This window comes from Podarcis muralis, chromosome 3 (genome assembly GCF_964188315.1).
Source record: "Podarcis muralis chromosome 3, rPodMur119.hap1.1, whole genome shotgun sequence".
Lineage (NCBI taxonomy): Eukaryota > Metazoa > Chordata > Lepidosauria > Squamata > Lacertidae > Podarcis > Podarcis muralis.
Genome location: NC_135657.1, coordinates 8,429,686 through 8,455,870, shown reverse-complemented (window position 1 = coordinate 8,455,870; position 26,185 = coordinate 8,429,686). Strand labels below are relative to the sequence as shown.

General features: G+C 43.1%; 1 protein-coding gene and 1 long non-coding RNA gene across 4 annotated transcripts in view; one reads left to right on the top strand and one right to left on the bottom strand.

Annotated features, from left to right (window-relative positions):
* Window positions 1–21,233, bottom strand: part of XPO1 (exportin 1) — a 39,301-nt gene extending 18,068 nt beyond the window's left edge. Inside the window, exons 1-4 of one of the 3 annotated variants that reach the window (XM_028725176.2) lie at window positions 20,113–21,233; window positions 16,453–16,584; window positions 12,002–12,103; window positions 7,839–7,911 (exon numbers count right to left, since the gene is read on the bottom strand). In XM_028725176.2, the coding sequence (XP_028581009.1) occupies window positions 7,839–7,911; window positions 12,002–12,103; window positions 16,453–16,578 (301 nt within the window). In that variant the 5' untranslated portion in view covers window positions 16,579–16,584; window positions 20,113–21,233. Of the gene's footprint in view, window positions 1–7,838; window positions 7,912–10,860; window positions 10,925–11,080; window positions 11,126–12,001; window positions 12,104–16,452; window positions 16,585–20,112 lie in introns of those variants that run through there. The other 2 variants (XM_028725178.2, XM_028725177.2) reach the window with 2 other exon arrangements.
* Window positions 21,234–22,083: 850 nt separating this feature from the next.
* LOC144327197 (uncharacterized) lies at window positions 22,084–25,857 on the top strand. Its single transcript, XR_013392098.1, has 2 exons — window positions 22,084–22,917; window positions 24,345–25,857. It is a non-coding gene; the product is annotated as an uncharacterized LOC144327197 (long non-coding RNA).
* Window positions 25,858–26,185: the final 328 nt, after the last annotated feature.

The window sequence follows — 26,185 nt, the reverse complement described above, 5'->3', positions numbered from 1 at the left end:
ATAGAATTATGCTTAACAGCTGCAAATATCCTTTGCTGCAAATATCCTTGATCCCAAGTATAATGGTGTTCATTAACAAGAGATGAACAAATTCAAGATACCAAGTTCAGTGATCTCAAAATATCAGCAAGTGCACCAAATGATGCACAAGATATTTTGGCAGAGTGGCAGCATATTGTGCTAAGGAAGTTTTTTTTAGCAAGTCATATGTATTGAAATCGGTTGAAAAAGTGGATGCAGTGGATTGGTGGAAAGGAACATGCTTTGGTTCAAAGCTTAGCAGAGTGGATGTGGACATTTTAAATATGCCACCAACGACAGCTGCGACAGAACATAGCTTCAGTACTTATGAACTTATTCATTCAGCAAAAGACAGAGACATATGTAGCTCATAACTTAAAACTCCTAGCAGAGAAGAAAGCACAGCTTCTAACAAGCTCATTGAATTTTACACAACCATCAACTTCGTTCTATGATCTCGCAGATGATCAGTGTGGAACTGAAAGCTCTGCTACCAGTGGAGACGAAGATGGTGACTTATCCTCTTAGGATGTTTGAAGAATCAATATAAATTTATAAACATTTGAGACTTGTTACTTAAAGCCCATTTTTCACATACATTTCTTTCTTGTGACAATTTATCAGTTATAATTTAAATATGTTGTGTGTTGCCTTACTTATCTAAGCAGACAGTAATTTGCGTTTCTGATGTTATGTAACTTGTCATTACTGATTATTTTTCTGGAAATTATAACGTTTATTTTAAACTATATATTGATTTTATTAGTGTTGCACTGAAAATACTGTACCATGTGGATATGCTTATTAAAAGTTGATGGTAAATATACAGTTAGTGGCAGGCTTAGTGATTAACCTGAGTCATTCACACTGAATTTTCAATTTCAAGTTTGGTTTAAAAAAAAATCAAAGAATGAATTCGCTGCATTGCCCCATTGTACAAGAGCATCTGTACAGTTTTTGGTTGCCATCTGAACAAGTTTACCCATGAAGAAACATTTATATTAACTAATTATGTAACTTTCAGTGCATTAAAATGAATATTCTATTTTAAAAGAAAATTCTTGAATATTCTCATTAATCAAGAATATTCTCCAAAAGATTATTCTCAAGAATTTAACATCACTAAGGGTGGCTGAGACTCGAGAGTAAAACTGCCACTGTGAGTCAAAACAGCACCCTGTGCGACTCAAGTAAAATTGTTGCCGCTGCTGCGCAAGTCAAAATGACTCACAGGTAAAATGAAAAAAATCGTATTTTTAAAAAAGCAACTAGACATTCTGCTATGGTGACCATAACCTATGTTTAAGGCGCATTTTGGCAAATAGCTGATATATCTGAATTTCTAACACTGCTTGCACCATATGCAATGGCAACTGTTAACAGCCACAGCATGTCTGCATTTAAGCATATATCCATAACCATGAGAACCAGAAACTAGCTATTTAAAGAATAAAAGCATGTTTGCAGGATCCTGTGCCATTTTTTAGATTCTGCCACATTTCACGTAAACATCAGCATGACTGCACACTTGTCAAACTACCATTCATGTTTATAGGGAGGCTGCAGTAATAAGGAACTAGAGATTTCAGGAATGAAAGCTGGACTTCAGCTGCCATTAGAATAGTTATCATAAGCAGCATAGTTGCTCCCTCGCAATTAGGTATGTTGCTGCTTGAACAATGCAGGGGGACAAGCTCCTTTGCAAGCTATGTAACAAAAAGCCATTAGAATGTATTGTGCTAAGGAGGACCAATGTGCTTATGGCACTGGCTTTAAAATAAATGTTGTGCATTCATAAACAGTTATCATGAAACAAGGGTTTGTGTGCCGTGTGCTACAAATCTGAATTACAGTCATACCTCAGGTTACAGACGCTTCAGGTTGCGCGTTTTTAGGTTACGGATGCGCCAAAACCCGGAAGTACTGGAATGGGTTACTTCCGGGTTTCGGTGCTCGCGCATGTGCAGAACCGCTAAACTGCGCTTGCACAGAAGTGCCAAATTGCAACCCGCACATGCGCAGCGGGTTGTGAAAGTGCATCCCGCACAGATCACGTTCGCAACCTGAGCGCCCACTGTATATAACCTATGGAGATGTTAACACCCAACCTGCACATTGCTGTTAATTAAAAGGCTCCTGTGAAACCTAAGCACCCACATAGATGGTTCCCTGCTGTGCCCAAATGATTCACGTTCTAGCCATGTCTCCAATCATCCTCCACTGGGGGTGGGTAATTCTGTCTGCATCTCTAGATCATATATGAATGTGACTGAATGATTCAATCATTCCAGATGCAGACAAAATTTTTGAAAAGCCTGTCCTTAAGGGGTGGCATGCACAATCCTGAAGATGGTCCAAGTAAATTTCTGAGTGCAAGAATGGAGCTTGTCTCCAATTGTAATTCAGAAAAAGAAATGTGCTGCAGCTTCTCTTGCACAGCATACTCCACTGGTCTGCCTTGCCTGCCTGAAACTATGTTCAGCCACTACCCTACCTCCATTTCTTTGTTGTAGCCAATTCTGTCCTGGTTCTTTGATCCAGTGGAGGCTTCAGTCAATATAAGGGTAAAGGGAAGACAATTTCCATCAGTTCTCCCTTTGCACTGTAGCCCCTCTTATCTGCTCCAGAGCTGAGAGACCCTCAGGAACAGTGTGGAGGGTGAACTGGTGGACATTGCCCTCATGGAAACCTCTGCTGGATCAAAAGAGCCTTCTGTGAACAATCACCACCACTGGATATGCTATTAATCTTTATCAACTTAACATCAGATTGCTGTCATATCCATCTCTTCCCTTTTGTCATCATGCCTCCCTGGTGTCTTCAGGGCACACTTTTAAGTCAAATGAAGCAACCTCAGAATGACGGATTATGTGCCTAGTATAAAGTAACTTGCAACTTATGCACATTTAACTTGTGCAACTTCATCTTTCCACAACTGACGGCTGGTTGGTTGACATCACACAAATAAAATGTATGGGAGGCGGAGAGCTTAAAAGCTCTTTTGCGCAGGATTTCCCAGAACGGAAGGAGATTTTAAGCTCTTAAAACTTGCTCACCAGGCTTTGGGAGGCTTGTTGCAAGATCTCAGACAGCCCTGCAAGATTTTGTGACACTCCCAGGGCCCGGTAAGCAAGCCTGAGAGCTTAAAAGCTCTCTGCTGTGTGTGTGTGTGCGCGCGCGCGCTGTTTAGTGTGCCAGTTCTGGAATGTCAGAATACTTGCAAGTGGGTGCTTACAAGGGGTGGCTTGAGTACACATGTTTTTATGCATATGTGCCATCTCCAGAACATAACCCCTGCATAAGATGTAAGTGACCTGTACCAAATTTGGCAGTTGTGTAGTACAAATGTAGAGCCCCCAACACATACATATCTGATGATTCTGACCAATTGCAGTAAAATTGATCTTTCCAATTGCAGTAAAATTTTGAAGTAGCACTTTCTGACATTATGACACTTCTGGGAAGAGATGGGCAGTAATGCGGAAAAAATCCAGGTCTTATCAGGAATTTAATGCTCATATAATTCCCAAAATTTTATTTATTTATTATTACATTTATATCCTGTCCTTTCACTCAAAGCAGACCAGGGCAGCAACTGGATGAAGGCATCCAGCCCATTAAAATAAATTTGCTTAAGATCTGCCTAGCCCATATATGATTCCATTTGATCTAAAGGGGTGGTCATGGGGGGAATCTACTTTTACACCAACAGTGTTGAGGTAATGCAAGTGTTAACAGCAGATTATAGTAAGCCTGGAACAGTGAGTGCTTTTTCAGGAAGAACTTTCCTAGATAGCATGACAGAAATATGGAGGGTACATACATAAGGAGATAGTCTAGGAAGTGATTCTAGCAGATTTTAATAATTTCTGAACTGGTGGTCATTGCAAAAACAACAAAGAGTATTGGGGCACCTACAAGACATATATAAACTAAGGTGGTCTATATCAGGGGCCAGCAAACTTTTTCAGCAGGGGGCCGGTCCACTGTCCCTCAGACTTTGAGGGGGGCCAGACTATTTTTTTTTTGTGGGGGGATGAACGAATTCCTATGCACACTAGGAATAATGCGGTAGGGGAAGGGCAGGCATAATAAAATAAAATAGTGTGCATTAAAGTGGGGTGGGGAAGGCTCAACAGACAAGCTCACCCACCACCACGCTGCTCATCCTCCCGCCACCCCCCCCAAACCACACACAGAGAGACCCACAATCGCCCCACAGAGAAAATGTTGGCAAGTTCAGGATGAGAACGGCTGAGGCGAAGGAGGGATGGCGGCTCCGGAGAAGTGGCATCAGTGGGGGGAGCTGGAAGAAGGGGTGAGGGGGGCGAGTAGTCTTCCTCCCCACCCACCCACCCCAGCAGCTTTCTCGGTTTGCCGCCTGCCTCATTTGCCAAAGGGCTGGTGGTGGTGGCGTAAAACGGGCTTCCTCCTCGCCAAGAGAAAGAGCTGTGACTGCCACCGCTTCTTGTCAAGTGGGTAAGCAGAGTGAGCTTGTCTGCTCCGCTCTCTGGTCCACAGGAGCACCAGGGCAGCAGCAGTGATGGGAGGAAGATTATTATTATTACTACTACTATTTTCCCAATGGCCTGACTTGGAGGGAGAATAAGAGGCGAAAGGCTGGTGGGAAAGCAGAGAGAAGAGGATTTTTTCCCTTCCACCATCCGCACGCTCAGCTTCCGGGGGCATAATACAATACTAATAATATTAATGATATCGGGGTAAGTAAGCAAGCAAAGGTGGCCCGGCCCTCTACCCAAAACAAAGAGTGGTGGGGCATGTGGAGGCGGTGAGTGGTGCCACCCAGACCTACACCTTTTCTTCTTGTTGGAGCTGCCCGTCATGGCGCAGGGCTGCATGGTGGCAGCAGCGCCATTGTCATCGGAAGCCAGCTTGACTGCCCAGATGGAGTTTCCGCTGAAGTAAACCAGGCACGGCGTTTGATGCCAGAGCACTCAGCCTCTTCCTCCCATCGCCATCGCCGGCAGTCTCGGCGGGTTCTTAAATGGCCAGGCAGGCTGGATCTAGAGACTGTAGTTTGCCGACCCCTGGTCTATATAGCCTACTTCATGATATCCAGTAGACTCTAGCCACAAAAGCTTTTTAGCAGATTTTATGACATTCTGTATTCTTGGACATTGCCAAGGTACAGTGGGCTGTGCAAGCACTGGGTGTTGAGCCAGGAGGCACATTCTCAAAGCAGGGAAGGTAAGTGAGGCATCAGACTTTGGGAAGGAGGTATGAGTCTCTGGTTGGTTGAGTTCACAATTCTGCTTTATTTTTAAAGAAGCTTTTTAGTTATTAAGTTACATATTTTGTGTTTTCATTTTGTATTTTTATGCTGTAAACCACCTGGTGATCTTTGGATGAAGGGTGGCATATAAGTTTAATAAATAACAGTAATAATAACTGAGTTGGAAACACCTGTCTAGAAGTCAAGAGTAAGACTAAGCATGTGCTTGGTTTCTAGGCCCCATCGTTTGCGTGTAGGCCGAAGACTCAACTCTCATATTCATCAATTCCTGATCTCTCACAATCCAGCCTTATTTATTTTTACATTTATATCCCATCTCCTCCCCCAAACAACTTTGGGAAGTATACATGTTTTCCCCCTCTCCACAGTATTTTCACAACAATCCTGTGAAGCGGGTTAGACTGTGTTGGGGGCTGGCCCACCCAGTGAGCTTTATGGTCAAATGGGAATTTAGACCCTAAAACTCTTCATGACAGTACACTGAACTCTTAGAAGTACCTCTCCATTTGCATACAATCGGCATGTGTGCAAGCGCTGACACATGCACTGTTTTCACCACCACAAGGGGATGGGGGCTTACATATGTCCTGCAGAAACGTATGGTGCATCAGACCCCTGCATAAATGCGGAGTTGTCTGTACACCCTTCCCCAATGCAAATTACAATTTTCTTTAAAGCATAACATAAAATCAGCAAAACACAAATACCATACATTAATCAAAATAACAGATGCAATAAAACAGCACCAAAACCTATCAGTACAAATTCATCAGTTGAATGAGTAGTATAGTAAATACAGTGGACTTCTGTGCATGTGCCGAAACCCGGAAGTGACCTGTTCCGGTATTTCTGGGTTCAGCGTGGTGCGCAACCTGAAATCGCACAACCTGAAGCGTCTGTAACCCAAGGTATGACGGTAGTGCTGTTCTTGGTTCTGGATTCAGAAACTATCCTAAAAATGGACTTGCTAGGTAGGTTTTGGCAAGTAATTCTTTTAGACACAATTCTTATTAATGAATTTAGAGTATTAGTGATCTCTTTCATTGAGACTTGTGTTTTCTGTATGCAAACGCTATGGGCATAACCCAGTTGGAACGTTAGTACTAATGAAAAGGCTGGGGAAAAATGAATGTGTTTGCTAATGGAAGAAGCTGCAAGGCAAATATTTGCAAAGTATCCCTTCCTTCTGCAGTGTCCATATCCCCCCAAATATCAGCTCCAGAGCATAGGGGAGTCTTCCATAACAGGCTGGAAGATGGTTTAACCAACCAGGCTCCATCCATCAGCCAAAGCAGCAGCTGCAGGGGGACTACTTAAGATTACACAGTCCATTTAATTCCTATCTCAGCTCAAGAAGAAACTAAAGAGAGACTGTGATGTAATACTCATCCAATACTGAAAGACATTTAAAACATATATGTCATTTACTGGTTTTAAAACCAGGTTAAAAAGCCACACCAAAATTTCAAGTAATGCACTCCAATTTGCAGCAACCACCTTTTTGAGCCCTATTCTACACATTGACTCTACTCTGGTCTGCTTAATGTACAGCTGAAGCTCAGCTATTATGAATCATGACATCACATAAATCGATGCTCACCCTGACAGCTCGTATACCAGCTTTCCAGAGTCAGTATCACATACTTTGATGTTGCCACTTCTGCCAGTCCCAGCTTCAATTAAAGCAAGCAACCAGACCAAGTGCCAAAAGTTGACAGTGTGCAAGATTGCTAACTGTGCTTAGCACTAGACAAGCAGTTCTTGGAATGGAACTGCAATCAGTTCCATTTAGTGCCACCTCTCATTCCTATGAGCTGCAAATAGACACTCTAGAATCATTCCAGCAAATACAAACTCCATCAGCACTCTTACAAGTGCACCCTCCCCATCCTTCACAAGGCAATTTAATTCTCCAATAGTTCCATTCTTCCTTGTATCTGAAGGAGGAATTACTAGCCCAACAAAATGTGTTCCATCTGGAAGCAGCTATGCATGGCTCAGAAGTGGCCCTTAGCTTGGATCTCTGTGTTGTCAAAACATGTAACTCCTTTTTATCAAGGTTTTTATACATCAGTACATTTGTCAAGCATTGGAAATTCCCTTGCCAGTATGAAACAGCTGTCTAAACGTACTCTGCTTTGGTGAAAACAATGCTGTTTACTCAAAACAGCAGTGCCAGGATTGGGGAGAAATCAACCAGCTATGCATTATAATTCACTGGCCAAACACAGCTGTTTTAAGTGTGGATAAGGAGCTTGCTTGCCAGTGAAATAAGCATCTAAAAAATGGAGGGGGAGGGGGAAAGTGAGAGGAGGGTAGTTATATTGCATGAGGACAGTCATTTGAAGTTTAATCGGTGGCCAAGCTTGGAAACCAGAACATGTTAAAATTTGTGTCTCCATTCATCCCAAAGTATTTTTAAAAATCTACATGACTTCATTATCACACAATGACACAAGGTCCAATACCTGATCTATCAGGCACTACCCCAGTGCAATGTCCAAAAACATACCATACGAGCATCAGTGAGTCTAAACTGGACAAAGAAGTCATTCATATCTACCTTCACACTGGGTTCTTGGAAGAATCTTCCATCTTGTTTTTATCACGTTTTCCAAGATCTGCAGGCCATAATACTGAAAATTGGAGAAGTGAAACATGTGAGTATGCTGGATGATTTAACAATAGCTTTCAGGATTCTCATTCAAGCTGACATCATTCACACTTAACATCTAAGATTAAGTCTGTTAAAAACAAGTCTATTCACCCATTTATTGAGCTTTTCCCATGCATTTTCCTTATTTTACCCTCTTATATTCTAAAGTCCTGCTGCTTTTGATCATGGTTACATTAGAAAGGGAAACAAAAAAAATGTTTTGCAAAGCCAAATGACTTATGTGTAAGGGGGAAAAAGGCAGCCACATAAAAATGAATAGGTTAAATGACTGCTCACAAGTTCAAGCACACAACCAAGTTTAGCAACTTGGATGAGCATGGGCTTCCTGGCACTTGAGCTGTTAAGACCAGGGCTTAACGTAGTATATCTACTAACACTTTCTGAAGAATGTATTTTCTGCACTTCACTGGTGTGTACTTAAGGAACAGCAAGACAGCTCATAGGTTGTTGTTGTTTTTTAAAAAAAAGATACAGTAGTCTCTCCCCTGTAGCAGCTATATCTACTGTTTAACTTTTGTGCTCAGTCAAAAGTTCACCATTTCTAGATACACTTCTAAAGTTGTTTTACCACCCAGATAAGCCTCCCAAAGGCATGGTTCAAATGGATACATTTATAGGAAATGAGAAAAGCTCTTCAACCCATTTTATTCCATTTATCTCAACGTAAATATGTCCAATAGACCTCTATGATAAGTTGTATCAGACTAAGGTCATCATTAAAAGCAACAACAGAGAAGAGGAGGAAAAGGGGTCAAAGAGATGCCGCTTTCCCTTTAATCAGAAACCAACACTGAGGAGACAGGAGGCAATACCTGAAAGGCAAATCTATGTTTTAATGTTGATGGCTGGTGAAGATTTGGCTGAGAATAAAAGTTCTTCAAGTCTGTTAGTGTCTATACAAAGTAGGGTAATTAGAATTTCAGCCAAAGGGATCATGTAAGCCTCATTTTAAATAAGTAGCACAATGTAGACTGTCCCAAACTACATTGTACTCTCCAGTTGGTTGATGGTTGTTTACATTTTAACTTCCCACTCTCTTCTACGGTATTAGTATTTTATATATTTTAGAATTCCACATCTTCATAAAAGGAGTAAATTTAGTTATGTATCTGTGATATTTCTAGCCTAGTTAATGATCTTCCATTGTAGAAGCCGGTGAAACATTTCAATCTGAAGATGCAATTCAAGGAAGTTATATGCAAAAGGTGGGAAAGAACATCTGCAGCTGAATATTTGCTTGTTGTTTCTTCAGCAGGTCGCATTGCTGAAGTACAGAGCTAAGTTTGTAAAACTGAATTGCAGGTTGCCTCCTCAGCAGTAGGAACTGGTGCCAGAGAAGCGGCAAGCAAAGCTTTGGCAATGCTTGAGGTTCTCTTCTCCCCCCCACCCACCGATGCACATAACTTCTTTGTATTGTGGCCTAAATCTCAAGTGAACAAACATTTCTACTGAACAGTGATGGCATTCATGAAGCAGCTCTGAATAGGTTCCCAAGCTGTTCATCAGCAGTCAGTGCCGTGTATGCACCACATCTGCGCAATGGGGTGACTCCCTATGGGCAAGATTTCACCTGTAATAACTCACTTTAAAGTTGCTCAGTGATACACAATCTGTGCAAATATCCCCCTTGCCTAATGGCTCATCCCAATTCTCTCTGGGACTAATCTTGCTCAAAGTATCTATCTTTAACATAGAGAGGATGCCCATCAGTGAAGCAAATGATCCTGAAATCCCTAAACCTGCCAACAAAGGAGTTTCTAAATGCCACAAGTAGGTATGTCAAATGGAAGGCCAGAAAGGGTGTTACTATAGTTCAGAACTACTACATTCCCACCCTGCAGCAAGCCCTAGAGACGCTGAATGGCAGGTATACATTCCTCCATTCTGCCTGGTTCAGAAGGCTATTTGGTACAAGAGATGAGATGACATAAGATTATGAGCATGTGAAATTTTGGCTAGTCTGTCAACACATTCACCAACAGTTTCAACTGTAATTTTTCCTGTCTCATCTTCACGTTGAAGCATCTTCTAATTCTATTCCCACTTTACTAACAAAGCAATGAGATTTAAGTATAATCACAATGAATATACAATGTATTTTACCAAATCAAACCTAAACCAGCCCAACCCAATATGGTCTAGTGGCTAGCAATGGCTCTCACAGGACTCAAGCAAAGGGTCTTTCCAGGATCCTGTTAGCTGGAGATACCAGAGACTGACCTAAAACCTTATTCATGCAAAGCTCATACACTAATTCCTCCCCTAGCAAACTACTGTTAACCACACACACTAAGAACTACTTTACAGGCTAAATGTAAACAGTGATAGATGCAATGACTCTTGCATCTTTTTTTCTATGCTTCCATGTAACATGAGACATCTCTCTTCCATGAGTAGCATGCATGCACATGCACCAACACATGTGTGCATATAACATGCAATGCAGACCTAGTATAGGGAGGGAAAATAATCAAGTTGCATTATGACCAGTTTGTTTTCTCTGCTTATTGTTATGCCAGCAGCCAACATATATTACAGCTATTTCTCTCTCTCCAAAATTAATAGGTGTTACATTCCTGTAGCAAATATCTTGCAAAAAGAAGTTCTCAGGACTAGCTACAAAAATATGCGTACAAAACAATCCAAGGTTTTATAGTTTTCCCCCCCTCCCATTTTTGTTATATTTATATTTTAAGCCTCAAAATTTTATTTATGTAGGCAAAAGATGGGACAGAAATTGTAGATTAAGGAAAATATTTTAATAGAATGATCCCTGTGGCAGAAATTTTTAATGGGACACTTATTCTATGTACAAAACCCATACCCACCCCACCACCCAAGAAACCAAAACAAGGAAAAAAAGCAATTGATGAACAGAATTCAGTTAAAGGGAATCAAAAGGGTAGACCTTGTGGAGGCCTGCCGTCAAAGCCTAGCTGTGTCAGTTGCACAGGAAGACACCCCTTTTCTTCCTATTACAAGCAATCAACATAACGGAACATTATGATTAATATCAGGTAGTGTTAACAGCTTTAAGAAAAAAAATGACTGCATAAAAGCCAAATGTCATAGTGCATAAATTTAGCACCAAATCATTTGCAATTTATGTAAATTGAAGAATTCTTTACCTGTTGCTTTCTTTCTGTTCCTCTAATCATCTCATTTTTCACAAGACAAATTTGAGTTTTAAAAAATACTGTTGATAAAATCAACTTTAACATTAGTAATGTCTGTGAGTATAAAAAGCAAAGTTTACCAGGCAAGCAAACAGGCAAACATGGTTACTTAAATTTAGTACTTTGAGGAAGTTCTTAACTTTGCCCTAAAATTTACAAAGCCTTTTTCTTCCCAAAAAAGTTAAGACTTTCCTAAGTGCCATCCGAATTCTGAAGGAACTAATCAGCATGGCTGTTTTCTATCTCAACACAAGTTATGGCAAATTTTGTGTGTTCAATGAATGTGGCCATGCACAAGTTTCTCCAACTATATGACAACCACTTTCACATGTTTGGCAACTCATATTTAAACCTTTAAAGTTTCTGAAGCAAAAACATAATTGCAGTAGGCTGAAGAATGTCTACTTTAGCCAGACTATCCTGATGGTATGGTTTGATTAACTGTACTGCAAGCAACTACAGATTGTATTCAACTGAAGTGTCTGGGGTGCCTAGCCTGCTTTAAACTGCGCAGGACAATACCAGTCTTTCAAAAAAATATTGAGGGATGTATTTTGCCCTCAGTTAAGTGCACATGGCTCTCATTAACAGAAATGAAAGCCAAACACATTATCTAAAGACATGATACGGCTATAAGATTTTATAACACTCAAATCTGTTCATAATTCAACAAGAGTTTTTATACAATTCCCAAGTGACTTATAATTTTTCAAGCCTTTTATAAGAAAAAGTAACTGACAACCTCATGGATCAGACTAAAGGATTGAAGAAGCAATAAAAAAGTTAAACAAATGCTAAATCTAAAAATTGAGATACCTTCCTCAAAGCCTGAGTGGAAGAAAGGTCAAGATCAATTGGATATCCTATACTTACTTTGGTGTTCATATTCTGAGAGAATTCCAAAATAGTATCAACTCTTGTCCATGCATCAGGGTGCTCCTTTAAGTGAGTCAAGACCTCCTGTGCCATCCTTTGCTAGAAAAGCGGACACAATGAGTTAACAGCTTTCAAAACAGCTTATGGCACATGGTTTTACAGCATTACCTCCCAAATTTTGGATAGCTGAGGCAAACTTTTTTCGGATTTAAAAATTAGATGTACACTTCTCAGTAGTGGCACCCACCCTGTGAAACACCCTCCCATCAGATGTCAAGGAGATAAAAAAACTACAGTGGTACCTCGGGATGCGAACGGGATCCGTTCCGGAGCCCCATTTGCATCCAGAAGCAAACGTAACTAGCAATGGCACGTCTGCGCACGTCCCTTTTCACTGCTTCTGCACATGATGTCATTTTGAGCGTCTGCGCATGCAGCGAAACCCAGAAGTAAAGCACTCCGTTACTTCCGGGTTGCTGCGGAGCGCAACTCGAACGCACTCAACATGAAGCATATTCAACCTGAGGTATGACTGTACACAACTTTTAGAAGACATCTGAAGACACCCCTGTATAGGAAAGTTTGTTTAATATCTCGTATTTTTATATTTTGTTGGAAGCCGCCCAGAGTGGCTGAGAGAACCCAGTGAGATGGGAGGGGTAATAAAATAATAATTCATTCCAGTACCAGAAATCACTTCACTACCCACATTTCTCTGCAGGCCATTAACCAGGCTGTGCTTCTTAAATGAAAGGAGATATGCCCAAAGCAGCAACTCAAGCAAACATCACCAGCAGCCTTCCCTGAACACAGGTACTGTTACTGGGTTTTTTGCACCAGAAGTGACTAGATAATCCAGTCATATCTGAGACAGATATTTAAAGCAAATGCCCTGTCCCCAACAGAGATTGACCAGGAGGCGGCAAGGCCAGAGCAGTGTATCATATAGGGCACACAGTAGGCAGCCTGCTCTGCAGATGGTACTTTGAGAGAACAAGAGGCTTCAATGATTACATTTCTTTCACGTGGGACAATCACTGTGCTCTCACACAGTACACTAGCACACCCTGGCACAGTGCTTGGGAATTACTGGTTAAGTAATTAAATGCACTTTTCATGGTGGGGAAATTTTAGGCAATTGTGTGTCTTTATCGATAATTCTCTAGCTAGGATAGAATATTGATCTACAGTAAGGAATCTGCCAATACCACTAAATATGCTTTTGAAAGTCCAAGCTATAATCTTTATTTTTACTCATTTCAAAACAGCTTTTAAGATACAAAAAGAAAAAACGTTTCATAGTTGCTTCTCAACCACTGATAGCAAATAAAAACTAACATTGATGGTACATTTTTATTTAGCAGAGAACACACAAAAATTTACTCCAAAATTAGCTAATGTAGGACTAAGATCATCTGAATTTCAAGACTTTATGACACCTATGACAGATAGAAAAGCAAACAGTGGTAGTTCTTGACAGTTGGAACAATCTCTGCTCTCCTCCCCAACCACACTGTTTGCGGGGTGTGTGTGTCTCATAACCCCCAGAGCAGATTTGGGAGATACAGGTGAAACTCAAAAAATTAGAATATTGTGGAAAAGTTCATTTATTTCAGTAATTCAACTTAAAAGGTGAAACTAATATATGAGATAGACTCATGACATGCAAAGCGAGATATGTCAAGCCTTTATTTGTTACAATTGTGATGTTTATGGTGTACAGCTGATGAAAACCCCAAATTAACAATCTCAGAAAATTAGAATATTAAATTAAATCAGCAAAACAAGGACGGCAAATAGAGCAATATTGGACCTCTGAGAAGTAGAAGCATGCACATGTACTCAGTACTTGGTTTGGGCCCCTTTTGCATCAATTACTGCCTCAATGCGGCGTGGCATGGATGCTATCAGCTTGTGGCACTGCTGAGGTGTTATGAAAGACCAGGAAGCTTCAATAGCAGCCTTCAGCTCTTCTACATTGCTCGGTCTCATGTATCTCATCTTTCTCTTGGCAATGCCCCATAGATTCTCTATGGGGTTCAGGTCAGGTGGGTTTGCTGGCCAATCAAGCACAGTAATCCCATGGGCACTGAACCAGGTTTTGATACTTTTGGCACTGTGGGCAGGTGACAAAGTCCTGCTGGAAAATGAAATCAGCATCCCCATAAAGCTCATCTGCGGAAGGAAGCATGAAGTGCCCCAAAATCTCTTGGTAGATGGCTGCGTTGACCCTGGACTTAATGAAGCACAGTGGACCAACACCAGCTGATGAAATGGCTCCCCAAATCAACACAGACTGTGGAAACTTCACATTGGACTTCAAGCATCTGGCATTGTGTGCCTCCCCATTCTTCCTCCAGACTCTGGGTCCTTCGTTTCCAAGTGAGATGCAAAAGCTGCTCTCATCAGAAAAGAGATTTGGCACTGTGATTTAATATTAAAGCTGATTTAATATTCTAATTTTCTGAGATTGTTAATTTGGGGTTTTCACCAGCTGTACGCCATAAACATCAAAATTATAACAAATAAAGGCTTGACATATCTCGCTTTGCATGTCATGAGTCTATCTCATATATTAGATTCACCTTTTAAGTTGAATTACTGAAATAAATGAACTTTTCCACAATATTCTAATTTTTTGAGTTTCACCTGTATATGGGGCAGACAGGAGAGAAGAGGTTGGGGAAAATCCAGTTCTGCTAATGGGAGTCCTTGAGATGGCTTCCACTAGTACCCCGGATGACCTGAATTGGGACCACTCACTTGTACAAACTTTTCCAACTGTATACGAATCACTACACTTTTGTTTAGAGATCCACTAGAAAGTAAGAAACACCCTAAAATTAGACTGGAACACAGACACTCAATTCTAGAAATCTGATCACTACTTTCCAAGGCATGATGCAACTATGCAAGACACCCTACAGCAAGCTGCTGTCAAAGATGCAAGGCATGGAACTTGAGAGTGTGTGTGTATTTGGGGTGGGGTGAAGGGGTATTGCAAACCACCAACTTGAATATCAACTTCAGAATCAGCTGCCAAGAACAATCTTAAGAGAAAAAGGTTCCTGGTGCTCTGAATCCCAATCTATTGTATACCTTTCAGTTGCTTGGTAGAACTACTCAGGGTCTGAAGTTCTAGTGTTTAATTCATACCTTCCCACTCACCGTGGTGAATGCCTCAACTAGAGAGGAAAGCAAATACTGATTCAGGGAAATGCTTCTATAGTGCACATCTTCCCCAAACAATAGATTGTGGAACCTTCAAGCTTTAAGTGCTTGCCAATTTAAAACAGAACCCCTTTTATGTTCTTCTGCAATTCTGCTTCACTGATGCCACTAAATATGCCGCAACTCTGCCACAAGTCCAGGAGGGGAATTTGTATCTGGCCAAATCATTCTGACCTGTAAGTGTGCCATACTACATAAAAACTAGTCCAGCTGGACTATTCAGCTCAGTCCAACAACTTAGGCTGCAAACATGAGTAGTGGAGAAAAAGCAATGGATTAGACCAGGTACCCCCAAACTCGGCCTTCCAGATGTTTTGGGACTACAATTCCCATCATCCCTGACCACTGGTTCTGTCAGCTAGAGATGATGGGAGTTTTTGTCCCAAAACAGCTGGCGGGCAGAGTTTGGGGATGCCTGGATTAGACCAGCCTTCAGATATTGATGGACTACAACTCCCATCATCCTGGACCACTGGCTATGCTGACTAGGAATTATGGGAATTGAAGTCCAACATCTGGGAAGGAAGCTGTTCAGAGATATGGAGGGATGAGGAACAACATGAAGGTAATAAGGGTACCTCAAGCAGAAACCAGTGTGTTTATGGCTGCAGATTGGGGTATATACAGAAGGTCTGACAAGTTTCTGTCTAGGCAGCAGAATGGGATGCTTACTGCCCTATCAGAGGACTTGGACTGACTGCCCAGTCTGATTTCAGTGGCTCTTTTTAAGTTTGATGTCAAAATATGCTTCTAAGCACTTTAGAAGTATAAAAGCAGATTACACAGAATTTATAATTCTGAACAGAATTTGGAAGAGGTCACATAATAAACATTTAAACTACTTAAGAGACACAGACATACTATAGGCAAAGGAGACAGCAATCTGCATTGCACTTAAAAGTCCTATGAATAAATGGGACAGAAAACTGGACCAGAATACTTATCTCTAAAAAATTTAAAGAAACAAACAATAGTAAATTCAGTCACATTCCATCTTTCTGTTACTGGCATGAAAAACAAGACAAGAAGCCACCAAGGTATTTTTCAACGTAACTGTAGCATTCCTGCTGGCTTATTCTCTTCAGATGCAGCTTGACTGCTAGTCAAGTTTTACTAGCATATGAGAAGTCTTCAAAAGAACCAGCTATTTTTTCCTCTAGAGATATACTTTAGACATAATAAACTGCAGGTTTCTAGTTCTCAAACATATACTGTACCTGGGCTCCTTCTCCATGATACAGGCAGTTCACCACATTATCCAACAGATTTATATCCAATTTCTGGTTGAAATCCAGCAGCTGCCGTGCTGCATGGTCTGCTAACATTGTCATAATTGCTGGCATAGATTACTGCAAATTTAAAGAAAGAAATCAAGTTACAGAATTTACTTATGTTTAATATAATAGAAATTCAAAGTTCTTCCCAACTGACTAAGACCACTTCAGCTCCCATCGTTTACTACTGGTAACATATTCAAATGTTGAACTTTTTCTTCAGTGTAAGCCAACCATAATTGTCATACTAAATTTTGTAATACTACACATGAATAAACTTATGCCTGGTTAACTTCAAAATAAAATAATGCCAGTGCTTAAACCAGGAGTTAATGAGTCACAATATGTGTTCATTACATCAAATGCTGAAGTATTTTACAAAAATGTGTGCATCTTTAAAATGTGAAAGAGTGGCATCTGATTCCGGTTCTCCCTGAGCCACAATAAATTAATAATGTAAAGCACTGACAGATTTTTAAAAGGGGGGGGCAGGGGAGAATGCTAACTTACTGACCCAATAAGATCATTAACACATGAAATTATTTATGTTGAACAACTAAGTTTACCAGAACATATCACTGAGTGAACAGCTGTTAAAGGCAACAGGATTTGCTATTACCCCATAACAGTCTTCTCAACCTACCATCCAGAGAAGTAGACAGCAGGCATGCATAAAATTTGATCACAGCTGAAAAAGTGGTGCTAATCCTGCTATACAGTAACATAAATATGGTGTCCCACTCAGAAAGCTTAACATCACACTCAGGAAACTTTACCAAAAACACAGTGCACCCCTAAACATATCTACTCAGAAGTCAGCCGCATCAAGGTTTACTCCCACATGACTGTAATAAGGACAGCAGCCTAAGTGTCCTAAAGGATTAAATTCTTACAGAAATACATATACAAGTTTTGACAGTGGGACTTAGAGCACAAGATCAGCATTAACCAGTTGAGCAGAATAAAATCATAGCTAAATAGTTAATGGACAACAACTGTTGCTGAAGACAGCCTGGTGAACTGGAATAAATGGCAAACTAAGGCTACTCATCACACACTTAGAAAAAAGTGCATTGAACTCATTGGGATTACATTTGCATTGGTCTGGGCTGTATTAACCATCATAAGCATAACTGTGACAAGCAAAGAAACAAATTTCTTTTCTGAAGAACACACTATATTTAATTAGATATAAGCACAGCAGTTATGGTTTACATCTACAATGCTATTGCTACTTACTACATAACAATTTAAGTGTTCAATTTCTCACAATATTACTATTTAGAACAAAAACTAAGGCTACCCCCCATATTTGGTAGTACTTTCCTTAAGTTCCCTAGCTCCAAGTATCAAATTACCACACCTCTTCTATGCTTGGCCACACACCCTTTATTGCTGCATCTACTGTTCCTGACTAGACAGTTACACACAACAGCTCAGAAACAGTTTTCATGCATCTTCCACCTCCAACTAAAACACACGAAACTGCATGTTAGGTCTTACAAGTATTGCAAATGCAGAAAGACAAGAGCACTTTGCCACTTGTAATCTCTTTAGATCAGATAGGTCATTTTAAAGTACAGTAATGGGTGGGAAAGGCTAGAATGCATCAAGTTCACGTATATGAGCAGTAAGTTCAATAAATACATCCATGGATCTAGACTGAAAGTCACTGGAATGCAAAGAAGTTTAAGATATAGAATACTAGAAACGTCACATAATTTCTATCCAAATAAGCTATTATATTACATGTGAACCCTATCTAACCATCTGCCCAAGGAATACCATTTGGAACACATGCTGTCAATAAAGAAAGGTTTTCAAAGGGCTAGCTTTTGCTGTATACCTATGCGATTTGTTCCATATCATTAACCTTACCTAGATTGTGAAAATTGGTTCCTCCCTTTGCACTCAATTCCTCCAAGTTCGTTAGCAACTTTACTGCCACTTTTTAAATGCACACTTTCGTTGAGTTTTATCAGAAAAACAACTACCACATTGAGAAAACAAATGGTCAATTACAGAGCTCACAATGTATCAATCCTGTTGACGTTCAAAGCAGTATTCACTGAGGTACTTACTGCCACTAACTGATTACAAAACAGCTATCAGACCAGCGTTACCGAAAGTAAGCTCTCCAAAGTTCTAAGTATGCCCACATCAGAAAGCCCGTACATTTTCAGGAAAGTTAAACCAATCTGCACACAACCAGAAACCTACAGGAGGCTGCAGAATACGAAACTTTGGACTGCAGTCTGCCCCTCCCCCTATAAATGCTTCGCTAACGTTTCCTCGAAACAAGGCATTAACTTCCGATTACAGAAAAACGTGAATTAGAGGAGGCTCGCTGAAACCAGTAATAGATACGTAACGTAAACAGATGCAGCACATGGGGTACATCCGAAGACGGCAGTTACACACCCACCCACTGGAAAGGCCTCGGCTGCCGCCCTTCGCCAAACAGCAGACACACTGCAGCACATGCAACATTCACGCTGCTACTACTACCGACACACAGCTAACGCTTACGATCTGCACTTAAAAGAACAACAACCCCAAACCGCCCGAAATATCTAACAAGGGTCACTAGCCCCGGGCACGCGAAGCTTTAAAGAGATTTTTGTTGCCTTTCCTCCCCGACAGCCGTAAAGAGCAGCTGGGCCACTGCAGCCCCTCCCTCCTCTATCCCTGCTTTCTATACAGGGCCCCCACGTGATCCAGACGGACGTTTCAATAGTGCTGCACAGTGAGAGAGGCACAAATATATTTCTGGAAACTTCCACTCCCAATAATTCAGATTATGCTCCTTAATTTCTCCACCCGCTCTCCAGCCCCCCCAAATATACTTCCCCCACCGAAAGGAGGAGGCCCTACCTCTAATCTCCCGCCAGGCCGCCTCCCTCCTCCTGCCCGCGTTGCGTTTTGCCCACCCAAGCTCCAGTTTCCCAACCCCACACTTGCTGCTTTGCTCCATCCTCCAGGGATGGCTTTGGCTTGCTGGGCCCTTTCGGGCTCTCCTTCCCCATCCAATTACTTCAAGGCCTTCGTTTCTCGTCCTTCCAACAGCTCCCACGCTTTATTTAGATCAAGGCGGGATCCAAACGAAGGCCAACCCCAAACAGAGGTTTCTCTTTCCAAGGCTCGTGGCCTTGGTTTGCATACACACCCCCTTTCCTCCCCCCCCTTTTCCATGAGGCTTCACAGCACACCTCTCCACGCTTAGCCATGCCCACATCTTACACCCCCTACCCCAAGGAAGAGGCCCCGGACTTTGTTTTCTAAAACACATCCATCCTCCTCCCCATCACTGCTTTCTCCTAGGAAAACAATGAGTTCATCAACATAACGTTTAGGCCTTGAGATTATAGCACGCAACATCACTTCCAGGGCTTCACACCGTTGCTATTTTCATACTTTCCGCTTGTCCAAATGCTGCATCCTAAAATGCATGAAGTTCTCCCCCGCCCCGCCATAAAACTTCACCCCCCTGGGATTGTATCCACTCCCTACTTTCTTCTCCAGTGCTCCCTCCCCACCTTTCCCAATCCAATCTCCCACTGGTGTACCATCATGCACAAGTTTCACAGATGAACTCTCACTTACCTAATTGAGTATCACAGCTACTTCTCGTAGAGAGGGAGCGGAGAGCAACAATAAAAAAATAAAAATAAAAAAATCCAAGCAAAGCCAAGAAGTAGGAGGAGGAGGAGTGGGGTGAAAAGACCTGTCCAGCCTTTCTTCCTTTTCAACTCCCCCCCTGCAAACAACACACACACACACTGGAGAAACAAAGCGTCTATTTTTACATGCGCCCCCGAAAAGTCTGCTTCTTCCAAGCCCACCCGCCCTCGGCCCCCAACAACCACAACAACAACAAAAGAAGCCCCACTGGACTTACTACCAAAAAGAAGAGGGTCGGGGGCAGAATGGGTGAATTACTAGGAAGGGAGGGGGGAACCTGGGAAAGAAAACACACCCACCCAACGCACACACTCAAAAAGTCAGTTTCTGCCTCCCAAACTCAGCAAAGTTGCTAACACACCCACATGGAGGATCAGGGCTTTGCCACCCATTCAAACACATGCACACACCTCCAACACCCCCCTTCCTGCTCCCCACCCCACGAGAAAAAGAGAGGGGGGAGAATAATACAAAAGGGGCAATAAGACAAGAGAGGGTTGCTTCGTCTAACAAGAGGGGAAGGGGCAACTCCTGGGCCCTCTCTCTCTCCTCCCCCTTTTCCCTGCCTCTCCCGCCCTTTCCTCGAGATTCAGTTGTATGGGGACGCTATACTCTCTCACGCTCGCGTATATATACAGAGACACACGGCAAAACTATAAATATATATAGATATATGTATGTATATATATTTCTCTCTCTCTGTTTTTTTAAAAAAAGCGGTTCCAAGAAGCCTCCAGCGCAGGTAAGGCGGCCACGCTGCTTCGAAGGGAGATGGGCCAACCCCTTTGGTTGGGGCCTACAAGACAAACACAACACCTCGTCCCCCGAAAACGAGGGGAGACGGGAGGCAGACGATGGACCAAAAGGAGGTGTTCGCCTCAGCGAACCACCCCGTTATGAGGGTAAAAAAAAAGCCCCACACGGAATTATTATTCTTTTTTGGGGGGGGGGGTGGAGTGTCCTCAAGGAAACTCCAGTGAGCGTGGAGCGAGTCAGCCAAGTCCCCTCACGGAGGTCCGCTCATCCCCCTTGGCTTAGCCCCCTCCCCGGCCCCGAAACCCACCCACCCCTTCCTCAGCCGCTCCACTCCTGCGCTTAATGAACCCCTCGCCCGCCTTTCACACGCACTCGCGGAAACACGCGCGCGCCCCCTTCTCCTCACGCAGCTCGCTCCTCAGCGCCCCCCCTTCCTTCTCCACACACACGGCAAAAGGCGGCAAAAGGGGACCAAGCGCGGCGGCGGCTTCTTCTGCCTCTCTCTTTTTTTTTACCCCCGCTCCCCCCTTTTTTTTCTTTTCTCCCTTCTCCCCCTCTTTCGGCGGCGGCGGCGGCGCTTCTTCTCCTTCCGCTCGTCCCCCTCCTCCGCCTCCTCCTCCTCTAGTGCCACAGACTCGGAACCGGCTCAAACCGGTTCAGACTGGGAGATTCCATCTCGGTTTAGTTTTCAGCCCATGGCGCCTCGGAGCGCGCGGGAGGGGCGGGGCGGGGCGTGTGCGCGGAGCCTCCGCCCCAAACCGCCTCGCCGCCCCATTGGCTCCGAGCGGGTGACGGAAGAGGAGTGGGGAGGGCAAGAGAGAGAGAAGAGGGAGAGTGGAAGAAAACCCAACGCCAGAGACACACAGGCGCACACACACACGCACCACATTGCGCGGGACGCGGGCGGAAAAGGCAGCGCGGCGTCTCATTGGCTGGCTGGCACGCCCGTCTTTCTCCTCACTCCTTTCCTCCACCCAAACCGCGCCCCGCCCTCCGCTTACTCATGAAGAGAGCGCGCGGGCTTTTCCGACAGGCCACGCCCCCTTTTTAAAAACTCTCCCGCAGAGGTTGGCTGGGAGGAAACGTGAAGAAAGGCCGTGTGGGTGGCGGTGACAGTAGCGGTGGGGAGGGGGGGCGTGGAAGGAGGGAGAGAGCGTGCCAGAGTGAGCGGGCGCGCGCAGCGTGGGCGGGACAAAGCAGCTCCTGGGCCGCTTCCATGATTGGACGCAGGGGGGGGGGCTGTCTTTCTTGACATGTCAGCCCTTCCCGCCCACCTCCTCCTCCTGCTCCGTGCCTTCAAATAGCCATTCTCGCGGGCTTAATATGCTTTTAGCCGCAGCAGCAGCAGCCGCCTTTTGATTGGGCGGCCGCGTCAAATGACGTCTCGCGCGCGCGCGCACTTGAGGTAGGCCCTTGTACGGCTCGGCTCGCGGCGCCGCCGCCGCCGCAATTAGATCAATGAGCGCGAGGCGAGGCGGTTGAGGAGGAGAGAGAGAGAGAGAGAGCTACAGCGCACGCGCACATCGCCTAACGGGCCGGCGGAAGGAAATGGCTGCCTAAACAATAGGGATTTATAAAGGGAGGGGGACGAGGGGCCGTCCCTGAGGGGAAAACCCTGTGGAGTTGTGAGGGGACGGCGGCTCTTATTTGTTGATTTACTTTGCCCTGGAGGCTCAGGGCTCCTCACGACCTACTCGCGGTCCCGCTCCTTGTAGTCACAGGAAAAGGCGGCGTAATTTTTAGTTTGTATTCCTCCCCCTTCCTTCATGTTTCCCTGACCCCTGAGACAGCGATAGGTCTTCTTCCTCACCGTGGGACGCCTCTACTTTTGCTGAGTTCATGCCGCTCTCCTCCGGCTGGAATGGCTTCACCCGGTTTATATGAATCGTCACTTGCCCGTTTTCGTAACTATGTTTTTAATGGTTTTTACTCGGCTGTCGCTTTTCCTGTGTTGTTTCCAAGGGGTGAAGGGTAAGAACTCGATCGTTTAGCGAGGGAGGGAGGTGATGGGGCCGCTTTTGTTCTTGCTTTTATTATGTATTTTGCGAAATTTTTTAATATTGTATTTTTAGGTTGTGAGCTGCCTTGATGGTTGGGGCGGACGGTATACTGTACAATTTTAATAATCATCATAATAGTGTGGCAGCGCCCGCACTTTGGTACTCCCTGTCTGTTGAGATGCAGTGGGCACCTTCACTGTACATTTTTTTTTTGGCACCTGCTAAAAACATACTTGTTTAGATAAACCTACCCGCATGCTTAGAAAGTCGAGGTAATTTTAATCTATTTTAGTATTTTAACTTCTGTATGCTTTAAAGTGTGGTTGTAAATTTTCGTTGTGTAAACCGCTTTGAAGGTTTTTGTAGCAATCAAGGTGTAAAAATTTTATGAAATGATTAAGTAAACAGATAAAATGAAGCTTCTGTTCTGATTTAATTTCCACCACCATCCTTACTGTAACTTAGTGGTTAAGAAACTGAGCTATGAGTTAAGAGTTTCCAAACTTTTCTGAGCCTTGAATTCACCCTTAGCCTTGGGTCCCCTCCCCAACTGCAATAATATTGATTTTACCTTTCTGCATTGGTGTGAACGTTACAGCTAGGTAAGGCATTTGAACTTTGAACACTTGGCAATATACCCTTGGCAATATACTGTGCTTATGTATGTTAACCAGTGCTTTTCTGGGGGTACGCAGGGGGACGCATACCCTTAAACATTTTGTGAATCTAAGTTTGGCCTCATTGAGGGGCAATATTTCAATATGAGTAGGAAAACGAAAGTACCCCTAGACATATTTTTTTTAGAAAAAAGCACTTATGTTAACCCTGCTATAGAGATGTGTGTCATTATTTCTTTGTTTCTATGGTGGTTTATAGATAGTCGCAAGGTGGGGGGGCATTCAGCATCTATTAGGCGGAATGGGGAAATAGAATGTAGGCCTACATAGATCAAACGTTCTTAACCATTTTTTGGGTCCAGGTCTCATTTGATGAAAGCTATGGACTCTTCCAGAAAAATGAACAGAAACACATACACACAACATTTTGCATACAGTTTATTGGGGAAAAAATTCTTTTCTGCTCAGTTCACAGACCTCCTGAAGCCTGGTCGTGGACCACAGGTTAAAAACGCTTGACATTAATGGGTCCTCAGAAAAATATAATTGTGGAATTGGAAGTGACCATGAGGGTCATCTAGTCCAACCCTTTGCAATTCAGGAATATTTTAACCAACGAACTCGTGGCTCTGAGCTATCCCTTGGTCTGTGCAACTATTTTTTAAAATTGGCTAATAATTACCTCTTAGCACCTCTTCACTTGGCTGGAAATGCTGTTAAATAAGAGGAACTTCTCTCATTTGTTCACCCTGTAATGAGTCTGTTTCTTTTTCTTTTGCAGTGAATGGCCAGAGACTATGCTGTGTGCCCTCATGGCTTTGCTGTTACAGAGACAGAATGTTGAGAGTGTAAGCTAGGAACATAGGAAGTTGCCATATAGTAAGTTGGGCCATTGATCGATCTAGCTCAGCGTTGTCTACTACAGTGGTACCTCGGGTTAAGTACTTAATTCGTTCCAGAGGTCTGTTCTTAACCTGAAGCACCACTTTAGCTAATGGGGCCTCCCGCTGCCGCCGCGCTGCTTGAGCATGATTTCTGTTCTCATCCTGAAGCAGAGTTCTTAACCCAAGGTACTATTTCTGGGTTAGCGGAGTCTGTAACCTGAAGCGTATGTAACCCGAGGTACCACTGTACACTGATTGGCAAACACTCTCCAGGGATTCAGACGGGGCATTCCCAATCCTGGCAACGGTTGGTCCTTCTACGGGAAAAGCAGAAGCCTCTGAGTTAGAACTTTCCCCAGCTTTTGAAGTGTCATTGGAGAGTTCTGTTTCTAGAACCAAATGGGAACAGAACTTGGCAGTTCGTTGCCTGCCTTAATTTGCTACCAAAACTCCCACCCTGTAAGACAGCCTTTCTGTGTGTGCTGTAGGAGAGGGGTAGGCTTTTTTTATTGTTTGTATGTACTGTAATCAGTGGAGTCCTGCCATTGATGTTTGGGTGCTATCCAGTACTACACGTGCCTCATCACCATGGTCATACTGGATAGATGCATCACTGAAGTCTATTATTTTGCTATACACTCCAAGGCCATTTATTCCTATCCTTACTTCAAGGAGTAGGGGGGGCGGGTATGTGGAGTACTTATTGTGTTTGCCTTTGAAAAGTCCCTATATATGAGCTAGGGTTTTAAATTCTCGTAACTCTGGGATCAGTGCTAGCCACAACACACTGCTGTATTAATAACCGAGTATTGCTGGACCATAAAAAAGGCTGATCGCCGAAGAATTGATGCTTTTGAATTATGGTGCTGGAGGAGACTCTTGAGAGTCCCATGGACTGCAAGAAGATCAAACCTCTCCATTCTTAAGGAAATCAGCCCTGAGTGCTCACTGGAAGGACAGATCCTGAAGCTGAGACTCCAATACTTTGGCCACCTCATGAGAAGACTCCCTGGAAAAGACCCTGATGTTGGGAAGGACTGAGGGCACAAGGAGAAGGGGACGACAGAGGATGAGATGGTTGGACAGTGTTCTTGAAGCTACCAGCATGAGTTTAACCAAACTGCGAGAGGCAGTGGAAGACAGGAGTGCCTGGCGTGCTGTGGTTCATGGAGTCATGAAGAGTCGGACACGACTAAACAACAACAACATTGCACCTCAGGAGTGGCAGCTGTGTATGTGGTGTTCAGGAAAATAGCTGAAAATGGGAAATACAGTATGGACGGGATCTTAGCAGAAAAGGATGGGTAGTTGTGGTGTGAGGGCCTATGTTCATACAGCACTGTATGAAGACCACAAATTACTTTTTTAGCTTTCATAATTACTAGAAATAAACTTTGCTTTTAATTGCAAGCGAGTATGGCTGTTGTGTCTTTTCGGTTAATCCAGAATAATTATTTTTCTTTGATTATAGTTGTTCGTTCACAGTTATATCTACAACTGTAGATATACAGAAATTAAAACTACCACAGACAGACATTGCAACAGAAAAAAATACAGCGTTGGCAATATTTTATTTCTGACTGATGGTGTGGATAGGGTAGGTAGGTGACTGAAAGTGTGTTGAGGAGCAAGAAGTTGTGTTAAGCTGTCTTAAGTACGTGCTGTACAATATCCTTAGTGCTGTCTAATAACTGTATAACTGTAGCAGTTGTCCGGCTTTTAACCAGCTAATACGTTA